This window comes from Aulonocara stuartgranti, assembly GCF_965226115.1.
Source record: "Aulonocara stuartgranti genome assembly, chromosome: 17".
Lineage (NCBI taxonomy): Eukaryota > Metazoa > Chordata > Actinopteri > Cichliformes > Cichlidae > Aulonocara > Aulonocara stuartgranti.
In genome coordinates, this window is record NC_138953.1 from 3,200,518 (window position 1) to 3,227,003 (window position 26,486).

Sequence of the window (26,486 nt, forward strand, 5' to 3'; positions counted from 1 at the left end):
TGCAACTTTTCTGTTGCCGTCCTACATCAGTTTTATTTGATCTGTTTTTACAAAAGAGTAATAATAATATTAACTTTAAATCTGTTTCTGTAGAGCCATCATCAGTTATTTTAGTCAGGTTTGTTTCATGTAGTTGACATGTACTGGCCCAACACTCATAATCATATGTTTTGCATTGTGGCAGATAATATCTGCCAATCAGTGACTGAATAAAAGGGCAGAAATAACCAAGTTTTCAAAGCTGTTCTGAACTGCAAGGAGATTGGTGCTGTTTTAAAGGCAAAGACTGGCCCTGCTGTTCGTTGTCCTCTATTTTAAGTGCCTAAAACAGTTACCCGGTACCTAACACTGTTTAGCGCAGCCCACATGTCAGTGTCTGTTTCTGCTTGTAACCAAAGGTTTCTTGCCACTGCTGACAAATGTCTCACACCTTGTAAAATGAGTACACTCAGATAGCCCAAAGAGAAAGGGAAACAGTGAATGTGGCTGAGCAGCTGTGGGAGAAAGAGAGTCCACTTCTTTCTCAGTATAAAGCAGCTGAGTAGCAACAGTTAAGTGGTACCTGGCCAAAAATCTGTTTTAAAAAAATTTGTTTTTTTTTCTTACAACTGTTAGTACAGAAATAATCAATTTCTTTCTCTCTGTTGGATTTCCTCATTGTGTATAACTCTTTTTATTCCACCAAAAAATCATAACGTTTGTTTGTTTTACTATTTTTCTCATCAAAGGAAGGGCCAGCTCCACATGTTGACAGAGAGAAAGTCTATTTATTGGCTTCAGAAAGTCAGAGGATGGTGGGGGGGACAGAGCGAGAGAGAGCTGTCTTGACAGTTCTCTCTGGGAGCGCACATGCACGCTCAGCCAGGTCTCTGTAATCACCATTTTGCTGAGTGGTGGTTATATCTTCCAGAGGAGTTCACGCCCCCTTGAACAGTTTTGGCTGACTTTGTGGTACACTTCTGACAGAGAGAGAGAGAGTGCAGGGGAAGAGGAGGGAATGTAGTTGCTTGTGGGAGGAGAAGGAGGAGGGAGTGAACGAGAGGAAGGAGAAGCCTTCTCAGTTTCTGTGAGTCCTGCTGGCTGTAGGCTACAGAATGAGCGCAGTTGCTTTCCTCTCGGTCTGAGAGGCAACTGCTGTTTTTTTTTATTTTTTATTTTCTTTTTTTTGTTTGTCCTTCCCGTCGTGGGCCACACATCAGAAGGAGACACTGCAGATTTGCTTCCCTTTCATCTTCTTCTTCTTTTTTAACCTGTCTTCTACTTGTCTGTTATTATTTTTGTTGCCATGCCGGTAGTTGGCGTAGCTTCCAAGCTTAGGCAACCCTCTGCAGTGGGCACGAAGCCAGTGCACACCGCTCTCCCCATCCCTAGCGCGGTCAGAGCAGCCACCTCGCAGGGCTACATGGCCCGACAGCAGGAACTCAGGACAAACGAAGGTGCCCCGGGGCTCTCATGCCAGCTGTCAGTCAAGTCTGATTACAAGCGAGAGAAGAGCCCAGAAGGGAAGTCCAAAGCCGAGACGGAGGAGAGCAAGATCTGCAAGGTTAGTGGAGATGGACAGACTGTTAGCAGCTATGTGTGCAGGTTGTAGTGACACTCGGAGACACAGGTGTCAGAGAAGAGACTGTCTCTCTGTGGCTGCTTTGCTCTCTGAGCAGGTGTCATTCAAGCCTTGAAACAGAGCTCAAGCACACAGCAGTGAATCATGTGTGCGCTGGTGGGATGATTTTGCCGGCTTTGGGTCATCAACTAAGAAGGGAAACTGGATGAGTAATGTATTGCCGGCAGTGTATTACCTCATTCTGCTGCCCATTTAGTTTCCATACGCTTTAAAAATGTGTGTGTGTGTGTGTGTGTGTGTGTGTGTGTGTGTAAGGTGTGTTAGTAGCGGACGAGAAATGTAGGTATTCAGGCATTTGTATGTGCATTTTGTCGAGAAATATGAAATTCCTGATCAGCTCGTCTATGGAGACATAAGCTACTGTAGTAGGCCAGAGGATTAGAGGAACATGGTTTGTGTGTACACGCTCATGCAGGATAATAATTCAGATAGATTACTGGTGCTGTCCCCCTGCTCTCAGAGCATATTCTTAATACGTCCAGCTGCATCAAAGTGCTGTAGATGAATAATAGGTTCAGATAGTCTTGTTAAGTGCTTCACCCTGCAAGATCAAGGCTGTTCCAAGTTCTTTCCCTTTTGCAAAAATGTTTGGCTCAAACTGGAACAGTGAAGGTGGGGCTGGTGTATCCTGAGAAGGAAGCAGTTTTCAAAACTCCCCGCCAAATAGCTTCAGCAGAGCCTCAGCCCATCCCACATCCAGAGCCGTGTGAGCGCAAAGTGAAACTTTCCTGTTTAGCTAGTTGATCTCTCTCCCTCCCTGCACTGGCTTTTGATTCTTTTTACCGCTACATGATTTCCTGACAGACAAAAAAGTGACTCCTTAAGTGTGAATCTTTTTTTCTCTGATACTGAACAAAACTGCTGATCTTCCTCGTGATCTTGAAGAAATGTGGGCAAAAGGCATTAAAGCAGGGGTCAGTGCGCCTTCTGCATTTAAATCCTCCCAGTGTGTCTGTGATTGAGTTGAAGTCACCTGCAGGGTGACTGTGAAACAGGTAGGGAGGGGGGTGTTTCATCATTAACCTGCTTCTGAACCGGCAACTTCAGCTTGACTTTCAGCTCGTTAACACAGCTTGACTCCCGCTTGCTCCAATAAGTGACTGTTTGTTTTTGACTGGAGATTGAAGAAGATGAATTTAGAAGTTGATTTTAATTTGTGCCAATGTCCATTACTTTTTATGCTTTGGAAATTTCTCCAGGTTTCCCACATCTTTCTATCTATATTTTCACATGTTCTTTTCTTGTTCATGTTTATTCAGTGTTCCATAAACAACAAGGTCTACTGTGACAGATTTGTTGCAAGTGCACTGCAGTTCTGACCCTCATCCTTCATATCACTAGAGGTTTGCAAGACTAATGGACAGAGCATCAGCTAAACTGCCTGAAATGAAGTGCAATCAGCGCACAATATTATAGTCCTTGTCCCTGAGAAGCCTGTAGGCAGGCAGAAATCACTTGCCTGCCCCAGCCTGTCAGTGTGTGTAAGGAATGGGTGGTATGGAGGGGGTAATTAGTCTGTCTAATTGTGTTGTGTAGTCACTAAAGAGCTTTACTTTCAGGACTTCCAGAGGGAAAAATAATGGAGAGAAAGTGGAGTAAATGCTGTCATTATTCCTTCACATCAACCAACACCCCCTGTTTAATTTAGAGTCCTCTTATCAAACAGGATCAACAGGATCAAGCACAGGTCTATGTATGCACGTGCACATGTGTACCGCGCATGCTTGTTTGTGCACATGCAGCTCCCACCTCCATATATACAGTGGTGCCAGCATGTGTTAGCTTGTTTGCCTGAGATTAAGCACATCCTAACATGATTGGCGTTTCCCAAAGACGAAAGTATTTTTTCGATGTTTAAGATTTCACCTGCCTGTGGTGGAAAATTCCACTTGTCTGCTTAATAAATGTTAATGAAACATTAATAACAACGTGTGTTACATGTCATTGTGAAAGCACAATCGTGAACCCAAGAGTCCCCAAGAGTCCAGCATATCCCATTGGTATCGTTACTCCTGGAGCAGAATGACCATGACAAAAGTGGAAGAAAAATAAATATTTTATGTAAGTATTAAACACAGTAAGTGCTCCAGTGCTGGTTTTGACAGAGCCAAGAAGGAAGTCCAAGTGAATCTTAATACAAGCTCCTCTAAAAACAAATCATAGTCCGAGTCCAAAGCTGAAGGTACTTTGTAGCTATGGCAGAGAAAGGCCGCCGCACTCACGCTCCATCTGTGATAAGCAGTGGACAAAAGTGTTGCAGGCTGTTACTTGGGTGTCTAATGGCGTGCAAAGGGCACAATTAAACTTCTCAGACAAGGTTAATTTTAGTTCATCCAGTTTCTGTTGTGGCCACTGTCAGCTGGATTAATTCGGTCTGCATTTATTGTGAGGTGGATAATCCCCCATGGATCTACAACACAATAGACTACACTTATTTCACAGGAGTGTCTGCAAGTCTGTGCGTACAGTATGTGTGTGTTACTTTCCACTGTGTTTCCGAACTTCTGATTTTGCCACTAAATTTAAATTAACAATTAGTATAACTCTTTGTACATATATTACAGATACCAGGAATTAAGTTTGATTCACTGTAGATGATACTGCTGGTGGGCTTTTTACAGCTAACTTTGCAAAAGCGAGAACCTGAAAGACATTTGCTGTGAGTGGCAGAAATTGCTGTCTACTGAAACAGATTCTGGTTGCATCAGATGATCAGCCTTTCTTTCTGAAGTACTTTCACTGCTTGCAATGCTATGAATTTCCAGGTTACCTTAGCTCTTAGCTAAAGTTAATTTCAGTTCTCACAAATGCAAGCAGGCGGAAGTGCAAACCTTGTGTGTCTTTAGCAGTGTTGTGCAACACCTTACCTCTTCATATATCTCCCATGTCAGTCTATGGTTCTGGGCTGTCAAAAAGTACTTCCATATAACCCTCCACAATTGAGATTAGAATACAGCTCTTCCTGTTGTACTCTCTGCCGACAGTTCACATCAATCCTTGCCTACGGCGCTGCTAGATGAATGGGTTCAGTGAAGAGTTTATGCGAGTCGACTGAGCCTTAATGAAGTGTCAGCATTGGTACCACTGATGGGGAATTATCTTGTACATCTAGAGTTTTGGCAGCTGTCCAAATCACACAGCCCAGAGACTTATTTAGCTGGTATTTTACGGTTCTCTTTGAGGTAGCGCTTTAAATTGCATCACACTCTTGTTATTGATTCTATGGTAGGGTGAAAAATAAATAATGCTGATGGGGTTTCTGTTTATTCATCCTTGAAGAAATATGTGGGTGCTAAAGCTATGCCTGTTCATGCCTTTATGCTTTGCTTGCGCTTGAATTTGTTTGTTTGCGGACAACTTTAAGTACCTGTTACCTTAAAGCTGAAACGTTGCTACTCTGCCATGCGCTCTCTTAGTGAATACTCACACTGAATAGGGGTGTGAGGGTGTCTTTGTCTCAGAAATGCAGCTCATTGTATATACAAGCGGTGACTGTTGCATGTTGCTATTTTTGATGTCCTGTGATGTTAGTTGTGTTATCCTAGGATGTAAGTGTTTCTGGTGCTAGAGAGCACCACACACACGCACCCACTTAAAGAACAAAAAAACATCCTGTTGATCCTCAGTGTGTTTGCTTTGCACAGCTAATAATCAGGTTCTGTTGTATATTTTTCTTGTTTGGTGCGTCTCCTCTCGTGCTCTGACCTGATAAACCTCTAAGCAATAATATGGGTGAAAGTAAGATGGAATGCTTTAGGGAATAAGGTCAGAGTCCGGTGAGTTTGAGTGAGCAGAATGTAAACAAACCTCCCTTTTTCTGTGGGTGGCCCTGATACTGTCACTTTCTCTTGTCTTCTTTTTCCGTTTTCTACCATTGCCTCTCTTACCATCAGTTTTTGGCTCATGTCTGTGTGCAGTAGGTTTCAGTAGCATGCCAGTCATCTGCAAAGCAATCGAGCCATTGATGGTTTTTTGGGGTTTTTTAAGTTGATGTCTCGTGTGCAGCACAAATTCATTTGGCACTTTCACACCAGCTTCTTCCATGCAGGCAAAATAATAAAATTAACCTTATACAACAGTTACCTTTAACTGGGTTTAATATTCATTATCACCATTAAATGTATCTACTATAACCCTTATTTTTATGTAAAAGAAAACTTTGTCTTCATGTCATTTGATTTTTTACAGTTTACAGATTTGGTAGCTGTGCACTGGCCTATTTAACCTCTGACAAACCCTGGCAGGTTCTGCCTGGATGTCAGCGGTCAAGGCATGCTCTTTTTGGCTTTCCAGCTTTCACTCAGTTCTCACTCAACCCCTCAAGTGGCTCTGACGCTGCTGAAACAACAGAGAAAACAGAGGGAATGAGAGGGAGGCCAGCTTGTTCCAGTAGAGGGGAGGGAGGTTGGCTGAGATCGGTTCTGCAGGGTGTCTGAACGTGTTCTAGTCATTGGGTGGTCTGACTCGTTGTGTGCCGAACTCCATATCTGGAAAAGAAGGGGGTGCGGATACTAACAAACAGGATGAGCACTTCTTCCAGTAACAAAGACCAAGAGAGGTGATTCTTTAAAACACTGTGACAAGATTAAAGTATTGTTTTAGGCTGCACTGATTCTAAACTGCTTTTTTAAAGGAACCCACAAAATATTCAATTTCTGAGTAAAGTGGGGTGAGAGATGACATGAAATGACCACTTACATGTGTAACAAGAGATTGCAGCCCATGTTTGTTACAGCAGTTTTTGTCATACTCAGTGTTTTAGCTGCAGCTCTGCAGTAGATTGTCCCTGCAGTTGTGGCAGCAGTGCAGTTGAAGGTCAACGAGCCTGTGGTCTGTTCAGCCAATCTGAAGTAATGTGTTAACAGGGGAGTCCACCCCAGCTCACTAGGCCTGATCCAAGCTGGAAACATGGCAGTGATTTTTAGTCTAACAAATTATTTTGAACCATAAGATTATCAAATTAAACCATGAAATGTGAAAAAAATCAGATTACCCTAACATATGCTGCTGCTGAATAACTACCACTGATGTGATTCACTCACATTTTTTACATTAGTCCACTTTTGCAACATTCCCCCACGCTGCTGAGATTTCTGATGACCCTTGGGTTGAAATTGGGAAAATATTTGAAACAATATTATGCTTTCCAGTGCTGTCCTTCCCTCCCTCTTTCTGTGCTTTTTTGTCTTGCACACTGTATTTCATTGCCTTCTGTGCTGCTGGGAGCCTGCTGTCGGCCGTTGTGTTTAAATCTTGGAGTGAGAACACACAGAGAGGCTGGTGTTTACAGTACAGCCACACCGGTTAAAAATACCTTCCCCTGGAAGTGCAGCCATCCTGCTCCCTCCAAAACACCAAGAAAAACAAGAATCGCTGCACAACTTTTTGGAAGAAAGCAATGAAAAACCGCATGAGGGTTTGAGCTTCTTTTCTTCACTGGAGCCAGGATTAAGCAAATTATGCTGCTTTTTATTGTGAGTCTTAAACAATTTTATGAAAATAAAATGTGTTAGAGCTATTAGGAATTCATTGCTTTATTCAAAGAAAAAGGCTTGACATCATACATTATACCCACCTGAGGCTCCATGATTATATAACCTGTTGTTGTTTCCCCACATTTTGAGGTTTCTCTGGTGTTTAACTAGGGTTTTGTGTGCAGAAAATCAGGGCACTAATTGTATGCATGAAACGGTGCATGCATGTCTACATGACAAAGTAATGCCTTGTTGTCATGCATGTATGCATGTACATACACACTTGCATACGTGCACACGCTGCCATGCATGCTCCAGGCCTTCTGCTAGTTCAAAGGTAACCTTAAATGTTCCAAGAGAATCAAATGTTCCATGAATTGTTCATCTTCATCTCTTGTTTGTTGTGTCATCAAAAAGAAAAACAAACACAGAACTGTGCATTTGAGGATTTTTATATATATATATGTATATGTATATGTATATGTATATGTATATATATATGTATATATATATGTATATATATATATATATATGTATATATATATATATATATATATATATATATATATATATATATATATATATATATATATATGTATATATATATATATATATATGTATATATATATATATATATATATATATATATACCAAGGGCTCAGAGAAGAGCTCGAGAGGATGTGGAGCTCGAGAGGATGTGGAGGGTGAAGGTAACGGTGGTCCCCGTGGTAATCGGAGCACTAGGTGCGGTGACTCCCAAGCTAGGCGAGTGGCTCCAGCAGATCCCGGGAACAACATCGGAGATCTCTGTCCAGAAGAGCGCAGTCCTGGGAACAGCTAAGATACTGCGCAGGACCCTCAAGCTCCCAGGCCTCTGGTAGAGGACCCGAGCTTGAAGGATAAACCGCCCGCAGGGGCGTGCTGGGTGTTTTTTTATATGTATATATATATATATATATATATATATATATATATATATATATATATATATATATATATATAATCTCCTTGCATCTGTCCACACATACCGACATACATTTTTATTATTCCTGTGTCTGTTTGTGCATGCTTGCTTGTATTTCTTGTCTTTGGTCGTGAATTGGCTTAGCTGACCATTTGCTGTCTGTATGTAATCAGTATACTGCTATCCTATGTTTGAGGCCCTCTTGAAAAGCAATTTATGAACTGAGTTTCACATGACAAGAGTGTCTGAACCATCAATACTTCAAGGTTACTTTCAGTCAGCAGAGAGATATTTGCAGTCACAGACAGAGGAAGTTTGGAGTGTGTGGTGGAGGTAGATCCTCTTTACCTCTTTCAACTCAGCTGTCTGTCAGCAGTCTCTCTGTCTGCCCTGTTTTTGTTAGCATGCTCTTTTCTCTTCTCCTCCTCGAGCGCTTCTTTTTACATCTTCCCAGCAATTCTGTTTTCCACTCTGTCTTCTGCCACTGTCTTTCTGCTCCTACCCATTCCCAGCATTCCTCTCTGAGTCCTTTTTTCTGTCTCTCCTGACTGGAGCCTGTCTCTAATTCCAACCCTGCTACTCACTTACTGGTATTTTCATTTGACCTTTACACCCATCCCTTCTCTCTTTGTCATGTTTTTTTAATCCTTTCCCTAACTTTTCCTTCACCTTTCCTTCTTATTTTCCTCCTTTATCTGACCATCTTTTCCTCCTTGATATTTTAAGGAGAAAAGCAGCGGGAGAAAGTTAAAACACACCTGGACTAGTTTTGTCTCCAGCTGTCACAGAAAGCTTCTCTTCTCTTCTCTTTACTTGTTCCTTTTATTTCTTGATTCATTTTGGTTAATCTGCACTATATCACCACAGCTTGTCAAACAGTGAGTCAGGCAGCTCTTTCGAAACACCTGGGAAAGCCACAACAACCAGTGTCAGAAGCATCCAACCAAGCGTTGACAGGGAATGAACATGCTAACACATCCAATAACACATGCTAAAAATAGCCACAAAGCATGTGCTTTTAGACGTCCAGGGAGAAAGATTGGTGATGAGGTATTGAGTCAGGGTTTACGCCGCCGCAGCACTAACTATGAACAGAAATAAAGGATTCTTGCCACCTAAAAGTGGTGCAAGGGTGACTGTACATACTATCAAGTCAAAGGCACAGTCTGATAACATGTCTGGGGGCTAAATGCGTCAAATGTTTTCCAATTTTTACCATTTTATCTAGATTTTCAGTAGCTCTAAAAAAATGATGCACATCTTCTTTTGGAACATTTTCATACAAAGCTAATAAACCCAAAGTACTCCTCTAGGGCACAAGTCAGCTCAGTCATAAATATTAAAATGTTCCAGTTCTAAAGTTTATATCAGACAATTTTCTTTTTATACATGTTGCTTTAGACTTTATATAGTTTGGAAACAATGCACCGACTCGCCAATATGTGTGTTTTATTTTTAATGCTAAATTTCACTGGGTCTTCCTCTGTTATGACAAATGGCAGGTAGCTGTGTTTTTATAGGGACGTGGCAGTACGCATTGAAAAAGCTTGGAGCAAAGTTCATCTCCTGGCTCCAAAGGTACATTTGCAAGACTATATTTCCAGTTGCCCACTGATATTTATCACTATAAAACACTGGTTGCAGATTGCACCTCAGAGGTGTGCATGTTTAGCAATATGAAATGAGACCGAATGCTGCATAAAAAAGGACACCAATCATTCATCCTTGGATAACATTTAAGGGCTTACTGTTGACTGTTTTTGATAAATAGAAAATACAAACCAATCCTCAGATGCAGCCAGCTGGATGAAAAGCTTGTTCTGGTGGGATACTGGGTGGTGGTTTGGTGCAGTACCCTCCCTTGGCTTGAGCTTTTACGGGGCGTTTAACAGACGGATCACACATGTTTTTGTGGAGCGGTTAGCCCTCACATTTAGATTCATCATTACCCACAACCAGCATCTGTGTTCTCATTATTTTTTTTTCCTTTTTTTCAGTCCAGACATGTCGGTTTTTCTTATTTTGTGTATTTTTTGTGTCTGCAGAAGCCTTATGTAAAAGCCAGTAAAACGTCAACTGGAAATCATTACTGTTACTCATATTTCAGCATGTTTGCTTTGAGAAGCATTTGTTGTACCTTGATTCATATTGGCTAACAGTACCACGTGTGGCTGCACGTTTAAGATGGTAGCCTCAGTTTAATGGAAGGCCCGATTACGTGCCGCAGCATCTTTTATATTGTGGACGTTGTCTTGTTCTAATGTAATTTATATAGACTGTAACTCGGAACGCGAAACAAACAGTCTGCTTGGCTGTTCTAGTTTATTCTGACATTGTGTGATGCGGACATGCATAGCCACAACTTCTGTAGATTTACAGTTGTGGAAAGATAATGCAGGTCGAGGCAGCCTCGTGAATCATAATGCAGTCATGAGGTCATGCACTGGCTCAGTGACGCGTGACCCCTCTAACCTCTGGCCAGTTTTTTTCGAGCACTGTGGCATCATTTGATGTGTCCGTGGCCTTTTGGTAAAAGTAAATGGACTGTAAAACTGCATGCTGCAAAGCTGCAACTGGAGCCTTGTGGGTGCATGTCTCTGTCTGTGCGCCTCTGTCAATAAAAATGAAATGAATTTTTACAGTAATATAAGTTATAAAGTCATTTTAATGAAGTGGGAGGGTTGGTATTTTCTGACGCTGCTTACAAGCAGGAAGAAGAAGAAGTGTGTGGTTGAAATAGTTGAAATCTAATAAGTGATTACACTGTGTACAATCTGCTGTAAGCTCTGCAGTAATTTGATGCATAGATCAACCAGAATCTGTAGAAAATATATGTAAAGAAAAACTAATTTTCTTTTTTTTTAATTGAAACTCACTCATATCTTTGGTCCATTTTTGGAAAGCCGGGTCTAAATGTATCCCACATCTATCCCACTTCCCTGTGAGATTGTTTTATTGCTAGTCTTTTGTGTGGGCTACAGATGGGCCTTTCCATTAAAGCACCTCTCTAGTATAAAATAAAATTATTTCCACCTCAACATCACAACCTTATTTCCTCTATTGGCTGTATTATGTTTGCCCATAAAGTGTTAACACTGCTATTAATGAGTGTTAAACATGAACTACATGCCCTGGCGCCGTCATGGGAAGCTGAAGTCTAATTCCTCCCCTTTCACTTTCTTTCCTCTCTGCTGGCCTCCCCACATGGTCAGCAGAGCTCTGCTTTTTGGATCAGAGTGAATTTTCTCACAGGATACGTCTCCTGACACACATTGCAGTTTGGTTTTATTTACTGGCTGCTGTTGTTGTTGCTCCCATGTGAAAGCTCATACTAGCTTTTAACAACCTTGGTTTTTTTGGTGATGCGTGCTCTAAGAGTTTTTTAAAACTCTTCTGATTTCCTCTCCCAACCCAGCGGCCTTGGGTGTTGTTGTCACTTAAATAAACAATGTTTTTGTAGAGTTCCACCTGCCAGGGGGACAGTAGCATCACCAAGCTTCCACCCACCCACACACCCCCACCTATTTTATCCCTACCTCTAAAACAAAGAATCTGATTAATAGCACTAAACTGTAAGGCTTGTTTTTAAAAATAATCTTCTTGATGGTTATGCGTTGCCCTCATATTGCAGAAGTAAATTACAGTGAGTCTATGTCTGTGTCAACACTGGAAGGTCATTAACTCAGTGATTCATTATTTAAGCGTTTGTATCTGACATCAACTGATATGGGAAAAAAGCAAAGATTCGCCTTTAAAATCCTGTTATGATGAAGAGCCACAGAGACTCATTTTATGTTGTATTCCTGCTTTTAAAACTGAAAAGACTGAAGTCTTAATGAAAGGGCATGAGGTTCCTTGTAGCAGCTATCATGCTGACTGTTGTTTGCCAGTAGGTTGTCCAACCAAACTGCCCCGTTGGAGATGAGACAAGAGGCTTTTGTATTGCTTCTTTCAAATGCAGATACCTATAGGTGTTGCCAAAAGTTTGACTAGAAAGGTTTCAAAGTAAACTTTTGGCAACACCTATAGGTAATCATTATCTGGCTTCACTGTACTTTGACTAGAAAGGTTTCAAAGTAAAGTACAGTGAAGCCAGATAATGATTTTGAAAGAACTGTGCAGGAGACTACAGCCAGGGAAACGGATAGAAAAGATTGTGAGTGGAGAGGATATGATTCATGTGGAAAAGCTGATACAAGGTACTTCACAAAAAGATGAGTTGCTCAGTGCAGAGTGTGACTCTGCTATCTTCACCGGAGAAACACATTCGGTAGATGGCAGGATTTAGGACATTTGAGCTGCTGGATTGGAAGGAGATGCAGGCACCTCATTCAGGTTTAAAACCTTAATCTTTCTCTGCATCTGGTTCACTTTTTGGCCTTGTGGAGGGAACAGCTAAATGGCCTGTAAATGGCCTGTATTTGTGTAGCGCTTTACTAGTCCCTAAGGACCCCAAAGCGCTTTACACATCCAGTCATCCACCCATTCACACACACGGTCACACACTGGTGATGGCAGCTACATTGTAGCCACAGCCACCCTGGGGCGCACTGACAGAGGGGAGGTGAAGGTAAGGTAACTACAGGGTGGAGGTTGGAAGGAAATGTGAGCCTGAAGAGAGAGGGGAAATTGTAGTAGCTGGTTCAGGGACACTGCTTTGCACCACAGGTTAAGGAACCAAATTCGAATCTGTAGATTCAAGCCAACTTTTCTAAGAGTAGGCGAGGACAGAAGGAGAGGAAGTGAAATGAGGTTGTCTGGCTGAAGCTGTGGGATTGGGAGGTGGGTGCTGTATGGACCAGGTGCCTTACGTTAAGGATACCCAAGATGGAAGAAGTCTGAGCCAACAACTCAAACCTAATTCAAGTTCCACTGGCTAAGGTGCCACTCATTTGGAGCACATTTCTTTTTGAGCTACACGGCACTCCCTCCCTTCTCACCCCTCACTTAGTTGTGGCATTTAGACGGTTTGAAGCCACAGTATGTACAATACAATGTTCTATCATGCCCAGACCATAGGAGTTGGAGATGCTGTTCAACAGACAGTATTGTAAGTTTAGAAAAGATGGGATCTCTTTTTGAGCCAGTCCTCAGTGAATGCTGCTAGACCTTTTGTGTTTAAATTGGAACCATTATTTACATTTTATTATTATTATTCATTGTTCTTTGAACATGTTGGAGGTGATGGCTTTATGGTGATGCTTTGTGACAAAGCACTAGGAGGAAAACCTCTTTGTGCCAGCAGATGTGAAGCAAACGGATAAACAAAACAAACAACAACAAACAGTTTGTGTCCGAGCTGCGGACACAAACTTTTGACTTTTGTCAAACTTTTTTCATTTGTATTTGGGGTAAGCAAAATCTGCTGGAACGCACCACACTCCTGTCTTTGTGATAAGATATGCGCCATGAGAGGCCGTCCGTTTGTTAACCCTCAGATTCAGAAGGAACAATGCGGTTTTCATCTTTTTAATAGAACGCTTGACCAAAAATTAGATTACAAAGGTGGGAAATGAGCTTGTTCCAAAGGGTGGCTGGGTTCAGCCTTAAAGATAGGTGATACTTTCACACCTCTGGGAGCAACTCAGAGTAGACCTGCTATTCTTCCACATTGAAAGGAGCCAGTTGAGGTGGTTTGGGCTTCTCCTGAGTGAGGCATGTCCAGAGGCCCAGGTGGACGAGGAGGAGTAGGCCCAGGACATGCCAGAGAGGTTATCTTCACCATTTCCTGGGCAAGAGTACATTCTCCCCGATGAAACAGAAAGTAAGAGTTTAAAGCTACATCATAACACTCTTACTGTTCCTTCACCCTCCATTGAACTATTTCCCTTTGTTGGCAAACAAAAGCTACTTAGAAGACTAAATACAATATCTTAATAGTTCACAGATGAATAGTACAGGAAGATTGCTGAAACACCATGCCCAATATGACCCAAAAAAGAAACAAGTGGCATCTAATAACTAGCTCTAGTCACAGGTGAGTCTGTGACTGCTGAGCAAGAGCACAGAGACAAGATCAAAATGACTGTTTTGGCCTTCTCTTAGGAAACTTTTTTATCTTGTAAAGCCATAAAACTCTATTATTATCGTATTACTGTTTCAGTGAGGCCTTATTATAGTTGAAGCAAACACTACATTTGTTTCAAAACAGGCGGGGAAGTTCAAGCTTGTGGTTGCTGCACATTTTCTTGCCTGTAAAATATCTTAGAAGGAACTTGGCGCGCAGCTTTTTTCTTTATATAGTCTACGATATCAGTTAGTGTGAATATACACAATTCATGTTTGCAATTGTGTGAAATTAAAGCATGTCCTGGGGTTTGGGGGGGTCTACAAACCTTTTGTAGACTGGGAATGTGTGCATGCCTTTATGTATGTGCGAGCCTCATTTTCCCAGATCTCAGTTCCAGAGAAGCACTTGGCACTAACAACCTGAGCTGTAACACTTAACAGCAAAGTTGTTTACTCTTTACCGGCCCACTTTACCCTCATTTTGGGAGGGTTTCTCTGCCTTTGGCATAGCAGCATGTAGACATTTTTACAGCTTACTATGCTCAACACCATCTTACTAGCAGCTCTAATGGTCTGATGTGTGTTTTGTATGTGTGTTTTTGCAAGAACTCCGGGTTATGGATTAAATTTTGAGAAAGCCAATAAAGGCAAATGCTTGATCATAATACTCAGATTCTTCTGTGTTATTGAAAATGTGCACTTACTATGTAAATATGTTGCTGTGTTTCCTATGGGTGCAAGAAAATTATATAAGAAGTGTAAATCTCAGGTATAGATGGGGAGGAAGTAAAGCCTCCTCACTGAAATAATCTGTCATCTTAACAGTGTCTTCAATAAGTGGTTATGCACCATCCCTCTAATGTCCAGTAAGCCAGTCATTATTACAAAATAAGTTGTGATTTGGCAAATGATATAAGGACCAGCTTGCTGTATATTAGCCCACATATATACAGTAAGTGCTGCAAACAACCCCATAAAGTATTAACAGGAACCACAGCTCCCCTTCAAATGACTAAGTGCAAACATTCCAGGGTATTTTGAGATTATCCCTTTTAACACCTGATGTTTTCACAGATGTTGCAGTGAAAATGTCAAAGCAGCACCTTGCAGCACTGTAGGAGTGAGCTGTAGCAAGCATGGGTAGCAGCGTGCAAATGGGACCCAAAACCTTGGCTTGGAATTTGCGTTATCTAGATAGCAACACATGACAGGTTGCCTGCGAGACTGTGTCTGTATCAGTCCTTTAAAACCCAACCAGCGCTACAATTATTCTGCACTAGTCTGTGGGGAAAAGGGTCATTAAAATTATTTGATGAATAAAAATTATCATGACTTGCCAAGAAGTTGATACATTCAAAGTTTGGCTGAAGCAGCTGGCTGTAGATCACACACACACTTTGTCTTTTCATCTTGTAAAGGGGTAACTGTTCCAAATGGAGCGGTAGGAGTGTGACTCAAGTCCGTGATGGGAGACAAAATTATGATTTTAATAATGTGTGTGCAGTGAAGCATGGTGTTTACAACTGCACTATTCTTGAAGTTTAACCCACGGCCTTGTGCTTTAGTCCTTGTAAAGAAAAATACATTACCTAGTTTGCATGGAAGAATTATATTATCCTTGTAGTGCTGATTGGATCCATTTAAAACGAGGAATGTAAAATAAAAGGGTTTTGCTGTCTGCAGGAGTGTTTCCTTCTGAATGAATCTGCACACCCAGGATGAGTTGTTGCCCATTTGTTACTGCTTCAGAAAAGCTGAGGAAATCTTGATAAAAGAAGAAAAAAGATTCATTTTTAATCTTATTAATTATTAGCAGTAGAGTTCACTGTCAGGAGACAAAGTGGTAAGGTTAAATAGAGACACTTTAGCCTGAATGAGTCATTGTGTCAGTAGACGCTTGGTATACAGGGAGGTGGGGTGGGGGACGTTAGGAGGGAATTACGGGTACATTTTCCGCCACTGTCCTCAAACTTGCCAAGCCCAGACACCAAGCTTAGACAGCAACCAGCTTACTTAGTGGCTGCACTCTGTCTGTCCTCAGCATTAGACACTTCAGCTAATGTTTTGGGCTGGAGCATTAGCCGCAATGGGTAGAAGTATGTTTGCCTTGGAAGTAGTAGCCTAGCCGGTGAGTGCTGCCATCCATGTCAAGTGGTACGCAGCATTATACTGTCTCAGGCAAACTTGGACGCCTAACGTGAGGAATTAATTTGCGGTTGTTTCAACACGAGCCTGAAGTGGTCGGCCCAGAGGCAGTATCGCATCCAAGGGTCAGTAGGGGTGTAATTATAGGGAAATCTGTTTAAATATTTGAACATATTTGTTGACGCTCTGTGACATGTGGAATTGTGCCCCTCTTGCGTCAGGACTGCACAATCCTTTCCCAGTTAGGGTGTTTTTTAGCGGCAGTCCTCCATCTGTCCTCACTGGAAAAATTGCACGAAGGCCTCTCAGCAAAGCGGCCTCTTTGCACGTTTTCCTGTATCAATCCTCTTTGCAGGGTTTGATAAGTCACACTCACCCTAAGGCAGTTGGGAGTTGGCGTTTTTCCCTGAATTTTTTTTCCCCCCCCAGTCAGCAGATGCCCATTTTGCTTTAAACTTGGAAATTTGAGTGCAAAAAAGCCGGCTTTTTTCTTTCTTCACTCTTTCTGACTGTGCTTGTCCTCCCCTCCACCTTTAGTTTCCACCACACAACTATCATCGTGCATGCACACACTTTCCACAGCTAGTGCCTTCGCTGAGTGACTGACACTTTGAGAAGACGGCAGTCCAGGGGTCACACAGTCACTGCGGTTAAATCTGGGATCCAGAACTTGAATAAAAAGGTTCTGCCTACGTTTTCATTAGTGCCCTTAAGCAAGGCGCTCACTGGCTGTCTATTGTAAGTCCTTGGCTGGAGGAGCTCGGCAACCAGCAGGTGAAGGCTTCCAGACGTGAGAGCGTGGAACATTATGAGTAAGTAAAGCACCGCTGAAAATGCGTGCATGCTAAGTCAGTCTTCCCCCGGATGAATAAAAGCTTTCTAAAAATCCTGATTTTGGTCCAATCTTCCACACGACCCACTGCAAATACATCAAGGCCCAAGAGGCACTTTTTATGGTGCAACATTGTGCTGTCGTAAATCACCAAAAATTCAAAAGGCCTGTCTTTTTCACCAATGTTTTTTGAATTTATCTGTCGTGTCAGAGACACAAACACAAAACACTAAGCTTTTCCAAATGTCTGGAACTTGGGAAGCTCAGAGCATCATAAAAAAACTCCGAGGTGGTTTCCAGATCTGTAGGCTGACAGGCTGAGGTCAGCTGATGAGGCTGTTTGCATCGATCGGCTGCTGCTCGCCTCTGACCTTTGTGCGCTGCCTCGTTAAAAGACTGCACGTATATCTGAATGCTATCTGCCAGTTTGCATTACTTATTAGCAAAGTGTCTGTTTTGTGTCATTCACTTTGAGAAGAAATCTGGATATTTTCAGTTAACGTTGTGTAATTGGAGTCTCTGCATCTCCTGTAAGGATTTTGTTTACCAACACCAACATCAGGAACACTGGCCAAAGCTGAATAAACTACACAGTGTCGTAAATATTTGACATGGCATGAATAATGCTGCTGTTTTGCCTTTACATGTGGTGAAGTTAGGGTGGAGAAAGTTTCCTCCTTGGAGGGCTTTTCTGCTGTATTATTTGCTGGCTGAATTTCCAGCAGTCTGATGTACCTCACAAGTGGACAAGATACTGACTTTGAGGCTTTACATAGAGCATTAGCAGCATGCTGGGTTCCTTCAGCTCAGCACAACATTTAAGCTGTAAATGTTCACCAGATACAGTGAAGTGCTGAAAGAATGAGCGAGAGATGATCAAAGAGAGCGAGGTGGTCTGCCCAGGATTGGCTTCATGTCTTGCCACTGAACACATGCTGTAAACACCCAAGTTCAATATGTAGATGCTGCTCTTTTTCTAGAAAAAAAGAGATAGGTGGGAGCATCAGAGAAGAAGTGAGGTCAAGAGATGTCGATCATATACAAGAGAAAAAGGCAAAAATTGTTGCTTTGGATGAAAAAAATAACAATGAAAAACCCTACACTTACAGTGGCTAAGAAGTAACTCGCACCACAAGAACACAAGAATATTTCACAAGAACTCGATGGCTTGGATGTGCCGATGTAGCTTTCTAACAAAGATCCCGACCTTTCCACCGTAACCACCAGCATGTCAGCATTTTCCACAACTGGCTCCACCAACATGTTGTTGTTTTTGGTTTTAGTGATGGGATAAGTCGCTTATTATATGTAATACACACTTCTATGGAGTTGCCATAATGATCCTCTGACTTTCCAGCTGTCAACAAATTGCATGATCTTCTCCTTTGTTTTGTGTTTTATGCCAATTATTGTGATCATGGCTAAACATCAACGCATTGCCACTGCGCCTGCTTGCATAGTTGTATTGTATCAGCTTCCATGGAACTTATGTTGCTATTAGTTTAAAGGACATTTTTATGTTTAGTAATTTCAAAACAGCGAGAGCAGCTCAGACAACATCCTTGAGTATAAACCTTGGAGTCCATATCATAAAGCTGATAAGGTTAAACATATTTGGACATCTGCTGACTGTGTGCAAGAATGCAGAGGGAGTTTTTCCGAGGGCCTCTTGTAAAATTAGAAGGAGACAAGGGCATTGATTTGTGCAGTTTTAATTGAAATATTTTGGAATATTTGGGGAGATTGCACAAAGCAAAGTGACCTCAGTTTGATAGCCTTTTCTGATTTTTTTTTTCCTCGAGTAGCTGGAGCTGTTTGACTGTATCCAGGCATTTCATTAAGCAGTGAGGAAACGCAGACCGCAGCTCTCCCTCACATTTCTTGATGGATTGTGTTTTTAGGGAGGGTGCAGTGGGGCCAATTTAGATGCGGTCATAATTGTTTCAGTGGTCAGTTTTTATAGTGGGAATGTAGAGAGGACTTTGATTTCCAGTTAGCAGTTATTTTGCATGGATAGAGATCAACTTTTTACTTGGCTCTCTGATTAGAGCTGATCCACTTCACAGCTCAGTTCACTTCTCAATAACCAAGGGTAGATTGCAGAGGATTTTTTTATTAGTAAAAGCTTAAAGTGAAAAATCTCAGCAGAAATAATTGACAAAATGGCATACAATCATAAGATAACAAAACCAAACAGAGAACAAATAGCTTCTAACAACAGTGTAATATTCACACATGAGGCTGTAATGTGAAAATAAGGAAGTCGGGCTTTACAATACTTGCTTTAAAAGTGCATTGACGTTGCCTGACATTAAATGGGATATTTCTGCTTTAATAAAATATGGCATTGATGTCTATTAATAGCTATATATCATTGAATAGACCACAACATCGCTAAAAAGATGGAGCAAGACACGTAAGCAGTCAGACAATGACACCGATGGCCAACTACATCTACAAAAATGTGATCCAGGTTGTAAGAAATTGCCCCCTAATCCTGAAGGGAAAGAAAACATTCATCAACCGTGAAGCTGAACTTGATGGTGATGGGGAAAAAGGTGGCAGATATGAACAGAAGCTCTTTTTCCCGTTAGTGGAAAATAAGAACGTTAATGGACCGATTAAAATGCAGGTCACTGATGATCGTTTTTAGAGCTTTTCTTGTCTTCTGTGTCACTCGTCTGTTCGGTTTCAGGTAATGAAATGAAATTCAGGGAGTTTTTTATAGGCTTTTCATATCATTCAACAAATACTGACCGGCAGCATCAAGATGCAGTAGCAGCTAAGACACAGGATTTATTCTGGCCAGCAAGGCTGTGGCAACAAAACACTCCCTAAAACTGTCTCTGTCACGGAGGAGCAGGGAGGACTCGGCGCAGACTGAAATCTCAGAAAAACAGGTTTATTTACACACTCCAGGTGCACTATATACAGGTGAAGGAGAAGGGGGCCAGGGTTCCCAGGGGTGCAGAGCGGGGTCGGGAAAAGCGTCCAGAGTCTCCAAACCAAACACGAGAAATCTGCATACAGAGAACAAGGGTTAGCACGGAACTTTCACGGACAGAGCTCAAAACTGGCTGAGGCTAAAGTAGCACTGACGAGCGTTATTCAATAGTCCAGCGGCGAGGTGCTCTCAGTCACTGCCTTAAGTAGCGGGAGCAAGCAAGGTGAGGAGCCACAGGTGATTGCCTACAGGTGGTGGAGGCCGGGAGCTCACAATGAGCTCCGCCCAGGCAGCGAGCAGAGAGAGAGGAGAGAGAGAAAAGACAAAACATAACATGTAGCCACACAGGGCCAGCCGAGCAGGCACGGGGACCATGACAGTCTCAGTGAGGGATAAAATGTATAATTAAGCTCATTTTTCCCCCCTTCTCAATATCTGTGCTGTTTGGTGGTTTGATATTTGCACATGCTTATGGGATTCACAAGCTCAGCATTTCATCATGGTAATAGCAGCCTATTTTGTTTTAAGTTACTGCATGGCCGGAGAAGTCTGCTGTTTAATGTAGTGCTTTCATGTTTTTCTTTCTGTTGAAATTGCACTCTTGTGTCTTATATCCTCCTCTGCTCGTTGCTCTAATGAAAAAGGCACTTTCTTTGCTTCTCGCTCTTTTTTCCTTTATTAGTGCGCGTGTTTTTCTTCAGCAGTTCCACTTTCAGTGATTACAGACACATATGTCAGTCTTACTTTTAGTTGCTCGTATTGCAGCTTAGTATTTTAGATTGAATCAATGAGGCGTTTGTCCCTAGCTTGTACAGGCTAGCATAATTTTATCTTCTTTGTCATTTTAAAGGCAAAAAACCCCACAACATGACTAAAGGACTTATTTCTAAAACTTATTTATTACAGATAAGCAAAAAGCTTTCCCAAAACCAACTACTGTAAAACTTTTTGGGCCACTGCTGCTGATTGTGCTGCTCCATCATCCCACTTCATCTGCTACTAACACCACTGAACAATAAGGACTCGGGTTGTGTGTGTCTTTCAGTATCAGTCTGTATCTAAGTTTTATCACGCGTGCGTCTGGAAGCTGGAGGATTAGCTTCAGTGACTTTCCCAAGGCGATGGAGGCGCTTTGCTCTGCTTTGATGTTGCAAGGTGGAGGCCCTTCCCAGCAGGAAACGACAGGAATAACTTGGCTGTCAGGAGGACTTCGTCTAAGGTCTGTCTGGACTCACACGTAACAGAGGCAACTAGAAGTGAGCAGTGTTCAAGTTAGATCTGGCTGAAAGATAACCTCCTAATCGCTCCCTTATCAGTGCAGGAGGAAAGGAGGGGAGAAATGTAAACTGCTGTTGCTCTGCAGCCAATGCATTCAGCGATGATAAATGTAGGCCACAACACCAAGAAAAGCACAGTGGGGGGGACTGTGGAGAAGGCAAACGAACTCAACAACTTCTTCAACAGGTTTGACCAGCCCATAACCCCCCCACCCTCACCCTCACCTTCACTACAGAGTCCTCTCCCCACTCTCCTGCCTCCCTTGCTTCCCCCCCTTCCTGACACCATGACACCCCCCTCCTCCAATCCCTCTCTCAGCAGCAAGACATCTCCCCCCCTCCCCTCCTCCCAAACATCTCCCAGTGTCACAGTGGATCAGGTCAGGAGGCAACTGAGGAAGCTTCGCCCCAGAAAGGCAGCAGGCCCAGACAAGGTGTGTCCTAGGATGCTAAAGGCGTGTGCTGCTGAACTTGGGGAGCCGCTACAACGAGTCTTCAACCTCAGTCTGCAACTGGGGAGAGTGTCTGCCCTCTGGAAGACATCCTGCATCGTCCCGGTCCCCAAAAAGAACCGGCCCAATGAGCTGAATGACTTCCGACCGGTGGCACTGACGTCACATCTTATGAAGACTCTAGAGCGGCTCTTCCTCAACCTCCTCCGACCACAGGTACAACATGCCCAGGACCCACTACAGTTTGCATACAAGGCGGGTGTCGGAGTGGAGGATGCCATCCTGTACCTCCTACACAGAGCCCACTCACACCTGGATGGGGGAAAAGGCACGGTCAGGATCCTGTTTCTTGACTTTTCCAGTGCCTTTAATACCATCCGGCCCTGTATGCTTCAGGAAAAACTGAACAGGATGGAGGTGGACCCCTGCCTGGTGGCTTGGATCTCCGACTACCTCACCGACAGACCACAGTACGTCAGGCTGAAGGACATCACGTCTGACACTGTGGTCAGCAGCACAGGAGCACCACAGGGAACTGTGCTGTCCCCTCTTCTCTTCACCCTGTACACCTCTGACTTCTGCTACAACTCTGAATTATGCCACATTCAGAAGTTTGCAGACGACACAGCCATCATGGGGTGTATCTGGGATGATCAGGAAGAGGAGTACAGAAGTCTGGTGAGGAACTTTGTCGCATGGAGTCACACAAACCACCTGCAACTCAACACCTCAAAGACTAAGGAACTGGTTGTGGACTTCGGGAGGTCCAGAGAAGGTCCACTGCCGGTTCAGATAGAGGGGGAGGTGGTCAACAAGTACAAGTACCTCGGGCTGTGGGTGGACAATAAACTGGACTGGTCATGCAACACAGAGCACCTGTATAAAAAAGCCCAAAGCCGACTGTACTTCCTCAGGAGGCTGAGGTCTTTTAACATCTGCAGGAAGCTCCTGAGGATGTTTTACCAGTCGGTGGTTGCTGGAGTACTTTTCTATGCTGTGGTGTGCTGGGGGAGCAGCACAGCAAAGAGGGACTCATCCAGGCTGGAGAAACTGATCAGGAAGGCTAGCTCTGTGGTCGGCATGAAGCTGGACACTCTGGTGACAGTGGCAGAGAAAAGGACATTAAAGAAACTGATGGACATTATGAACAATGCTGGGCATCCTCTGCACACGGCCATAAACAACCAGAAGAGTCTGTTCAGTGACAGGTTGCTTCTCCCCAAGACAAGAACTAACAGACTTAAAAACTCCTTTGTCCCACACGCCATCAGACTGTTTAACTCCTCTCTGGAGGGGAGAGGGAGGGGAAACAGGAGGACAAAGGAGGGGGGAACAACTAAGCTGTAGTGCCTCTTCACCTCACTGTACAATACCTTGTGCAATACTTTTTGTAAATAGTCAACAGTGCAATAGACTCAATACTTGAAATGTGCAATTCACTTGTATTTTTATTTTTTATTCCTATTTATTCTATTTATCCCCTTTATATATTTTATTTATATTTGTCTCTGTATTTATATGTGTGTGTGTGTGTGTGTGTGTGTGTGTGTGTGTGTGTGTGTGTGTGTGTGTGTGTGTATATATATATATATAACAATTCTGTAACTGTAACTTCGGTCGTTGCTGTGCTTTTTTTGGAAGTCGAATTTCCCAGAGGAACCCACCCGAGGGATTAATAAAGTTCTATCTTATCTTATCTTATCTTATCTTATCTTATCTTATCTTATCTTATCTTATCTTAGAAGGCAAATTCACTTTATGGTCTTATGTTTGGATTTAGAGTGTGTTTAGGAGATTTGTAACACACTGTGTGGCTGGGTCTTTTTTAGCTCCAGATGTTTTGAAACTTTCAGTAAATCTGAATATATTTTTAAGGTAAAGATTAAAAGCCTAAAAGGAAACTGGGACAGCTTCCCCACTGCTTTATACTTATCATGTATTTACCTGTATGTAGGTGCATTTGCAGTATAGTGTTGCTGAATATCTTTCCTCTGGAGTTTGAGTCTGAGCACTGCTTCTTCTTTTGTCAGTTTGAAGCAACTGTGATGCTAGCTGAGATCACAGGCTGCCATTCTCAAACCCAGACTCCCCTAAAACACTTCTTGTTTTGTTCTTTTGAGGTGTATCTCAAAGACCGCCATAGCTTCTGGACTATATATGTGTGCTTGGGCATTACGGTTGTAGATGAAATACTGCCATAAGCCTCTAAGACATCTCTTGATGTGTGCGTGTTTGTATGTGTGTGTATCTCTGTATGTGCTAGCAGATGAAATAAGATATGCCATAAAGGCAAACAGAACAGTTGAAGCTGTGTGTGCGCTAACAGGTGAAATAAGATATTCCACCAAGACAACCATGTCACCTAGATTTATTGTGTGTGCGCACACGCACACACAAGCGTGCGCGTGTGTGTCCTAGCAGACGAAATAACATGCACCACAAAGACAATCCCAGCACTTAGAGTTATGGTTAGTGTTTGACTGTGATGGCAGCAAAAGAACCCTCTTAAACCTCAAAGGCAAACATTTGTGTTTATCACATGTCTGTGCGTGTTTGTGTGTGTCTGTGCATGTGTGTGTGTTACTCAGAAGCTGTCAATGTTGACATTCTTGTTGGAACCTCCTTTGAAGTCTCCTTCACTGGGTGGCTTGGGTTCCTCAGAATCCCACCTGCACACTTGATACAACCCCCATCCTTACCTGTCACTGTGTTTCAGACACCCCAGACTACATCACTGCGTTACCTCCCTCCTAGCTTGAAGTGTGTGTGTTTGAGCATGTGTCTTTCCTGTCCAGATTAACTTCTGCCAACATGCACTGTGGCAATGTTATTTTTTGCCTAAGTATTCTCTCATCCTTTGTTTTACTTTCAGATTCAAATTGTGCATTTAAAAAAACATATTAAATTCACCAGAAAATTTAATAACAGACCAAATATTGTGAAAGGTTTTTACTGACTTTGAGAAAAACTTGGCATGTCAAAATGGAAAAGACACAGAAGCCCTGAGGGAATGAAACTTAAGCTAAATGCTTGTAGTGTTGGTATGTCAGTCCATCTGGCATTTGGATCCAGCTTCATTCTGAACTATTAGATATATTTCAATGAAGTTCTGTATGACCATTAATGTTGACTTTGTTGGTTTCTTAACTTTTCAAGCCAATGGCAGGTTAATAATTCCTTTTGAGTGAAATATATTCATCATGTACCATCAGTGGGTGATAATACTTCTCTAGTACTTTCCAGGGGGCGATCTTGGCTCAAGAGTGTAATTGGAAGGTTGCCGGTTCGAGCCCCGGCTCCGACAGTCTCAGTCGTTGTGTCCTTGGGCAAGACACTTCATCCGTTGCCTACTGGTGGTGGTCGGAGGGCCCGGTGGCGCCAGTGTCCGACAGCCTCGCCTCTGTCAGTGCGCCCCAGGGCAGCTGTGGCTACATTGTAGCTGCCATCACCAGTGTGTGAATGGGTGGATGACTGAATGTAGTGTAAAGCGCTTTGGGATCCTTAGGGACTAAGTAAAGCGCTATACAAATACAGGCCATTTACTTCAGTGTGTGACCAAAATATCCACAATCAACTTCATATGTATTTTATATGTATTATACCTTTTAATTATTTACTATGGTGTTATATGAATTGCCATAGGGGAGGTCTTTATAAAAAAGAATGGAAATGCAGTTAAAACTCAAACATTTCTGTCCTCCTTCAGATTCTCCGAAGATGTTCATTGGGCCAACTGGAATCTTTGGCGGGCTGATTCTGGCCTTGCTTGACTCCTCTAACTCCTGTTGTGAATCTGAGGCAAGGCTTGAATGTTACTGTTCACAGACACCTGCCATCCAATCTGCTGAACTGTAGCAATTTTTCAAAGAAGAACAGGAAAAGTTGTAGTCTGTAGATGTGCAGAGCTGGTAGAGACATGCCCCAAAAGCCAGTTAGACAAAGTATTGACTGGCTGAAAATAAATGAATGCCATATTTTTCAGATTTTTATTTCTAAAAAAAAAAAAAAAAACTTTGAATGCCACATATATTTTTCCTTCTAGTTCACAATTATACACTACTTTGTGTTGGTCTATCACATAAAATCCCAATAAAATATATTGTTTGTGGTTGTAACACAACAAAAATGTGGACAAGATCACGGGGTTTGAATACTTTTTCAAGGCACTGCATGCAGTCGAGCTCCTCCAGTGTATGCTTGTGTTCTATTTAAAAAAACAACACAAATATCAGGTGCATGTATACCTGCAGTGTCCCGCTATGACTCCAGATATGAATTGTAGTTGCATGTCATTGCTCTTTCACGGTAGCAGCTGATAAAGCATGTGCAGATTACATGAAATGAAGAGAAATGAGGGGAAAAATCTGCCGCAGTCCAGTGCTATTTTCTTTCTCATCTAATGCACAAAGTAACACACAGTCATTTTGGCTAGACAACATTATCTCTTCAATTCTGGCCCATCTCTTCCCCCAAAGCAGGAAGCAGCAGATCAGGACCAGTTCCCAGGAGGATAAGATAATACAATAACCATAAAAACCTCCTTCCAGCACCCACCACACACACAAACCTACACTGTCTGCCTTGCCTACAGCCTCCTGTTGAGACGACAGCTCAGCAGCACCTGTTTGGAAGAACTCCAGCTCCACCCGGCTCATTTCAAAATTTGAAATCACCTCCACAACCTTTTCATTTATTTTGCTTATATCCAGATCAGTAGAGAGAAAATTATTGCCTACTTGTTCTTGCACCTGGTGGCTCAGCATGTCAG

The 26,486-nt window shown here is 42.5% G+C and overlaps 1 protein-coding gene and 1 long non-coding RNA gene across 6 annotated transcripts in view; one reads left to right on the forward strand and one right to left on the reverse strand.

Moving 5' to 3' along the window:
- Positions 1 to 26,486, forward strand: part of nav3 (neuron navigator 3) — a 424,334-nt gene that overhangs the window by 226,264 nt on the left and 171,584 nt on the right. For 3 of the 5 annotated variants that reach the window (XM_082510870.1, XM_082510871.1, XM_082510874.1), the window contains exon 1: positions 1,008 to 1,543. The exons of the other annotated variants lie outside the window; for them this stretch is intronic. In XM_082510870.1, coding sequence (XP_082366996.1) covers positions 1,286 to 1,543 — 258 coding nt within the window. In that variant the 5' untranslated portion in view covers positions 1,008 to 1,285. Of the gene's footprint in view, positions 1 to 1,007; positions 1,544 to 26,486 lie in introns of those variants that run through there. 5 annotated transcript variants of the gene reach the window in all.
- On the reverse strand, positions 19,932 to 21,452 carry LOC309692773. Its single transcript, XR_014272447.1, has 2 exons — positions 20,145 to 21,452; positions 19,932 to 20,065 (listed from the first exon to the last, which is right to left on the reverse strand). It is a non-coding gene; the product is annotated as an uncharacterized lncRNA (long non-coding RNA).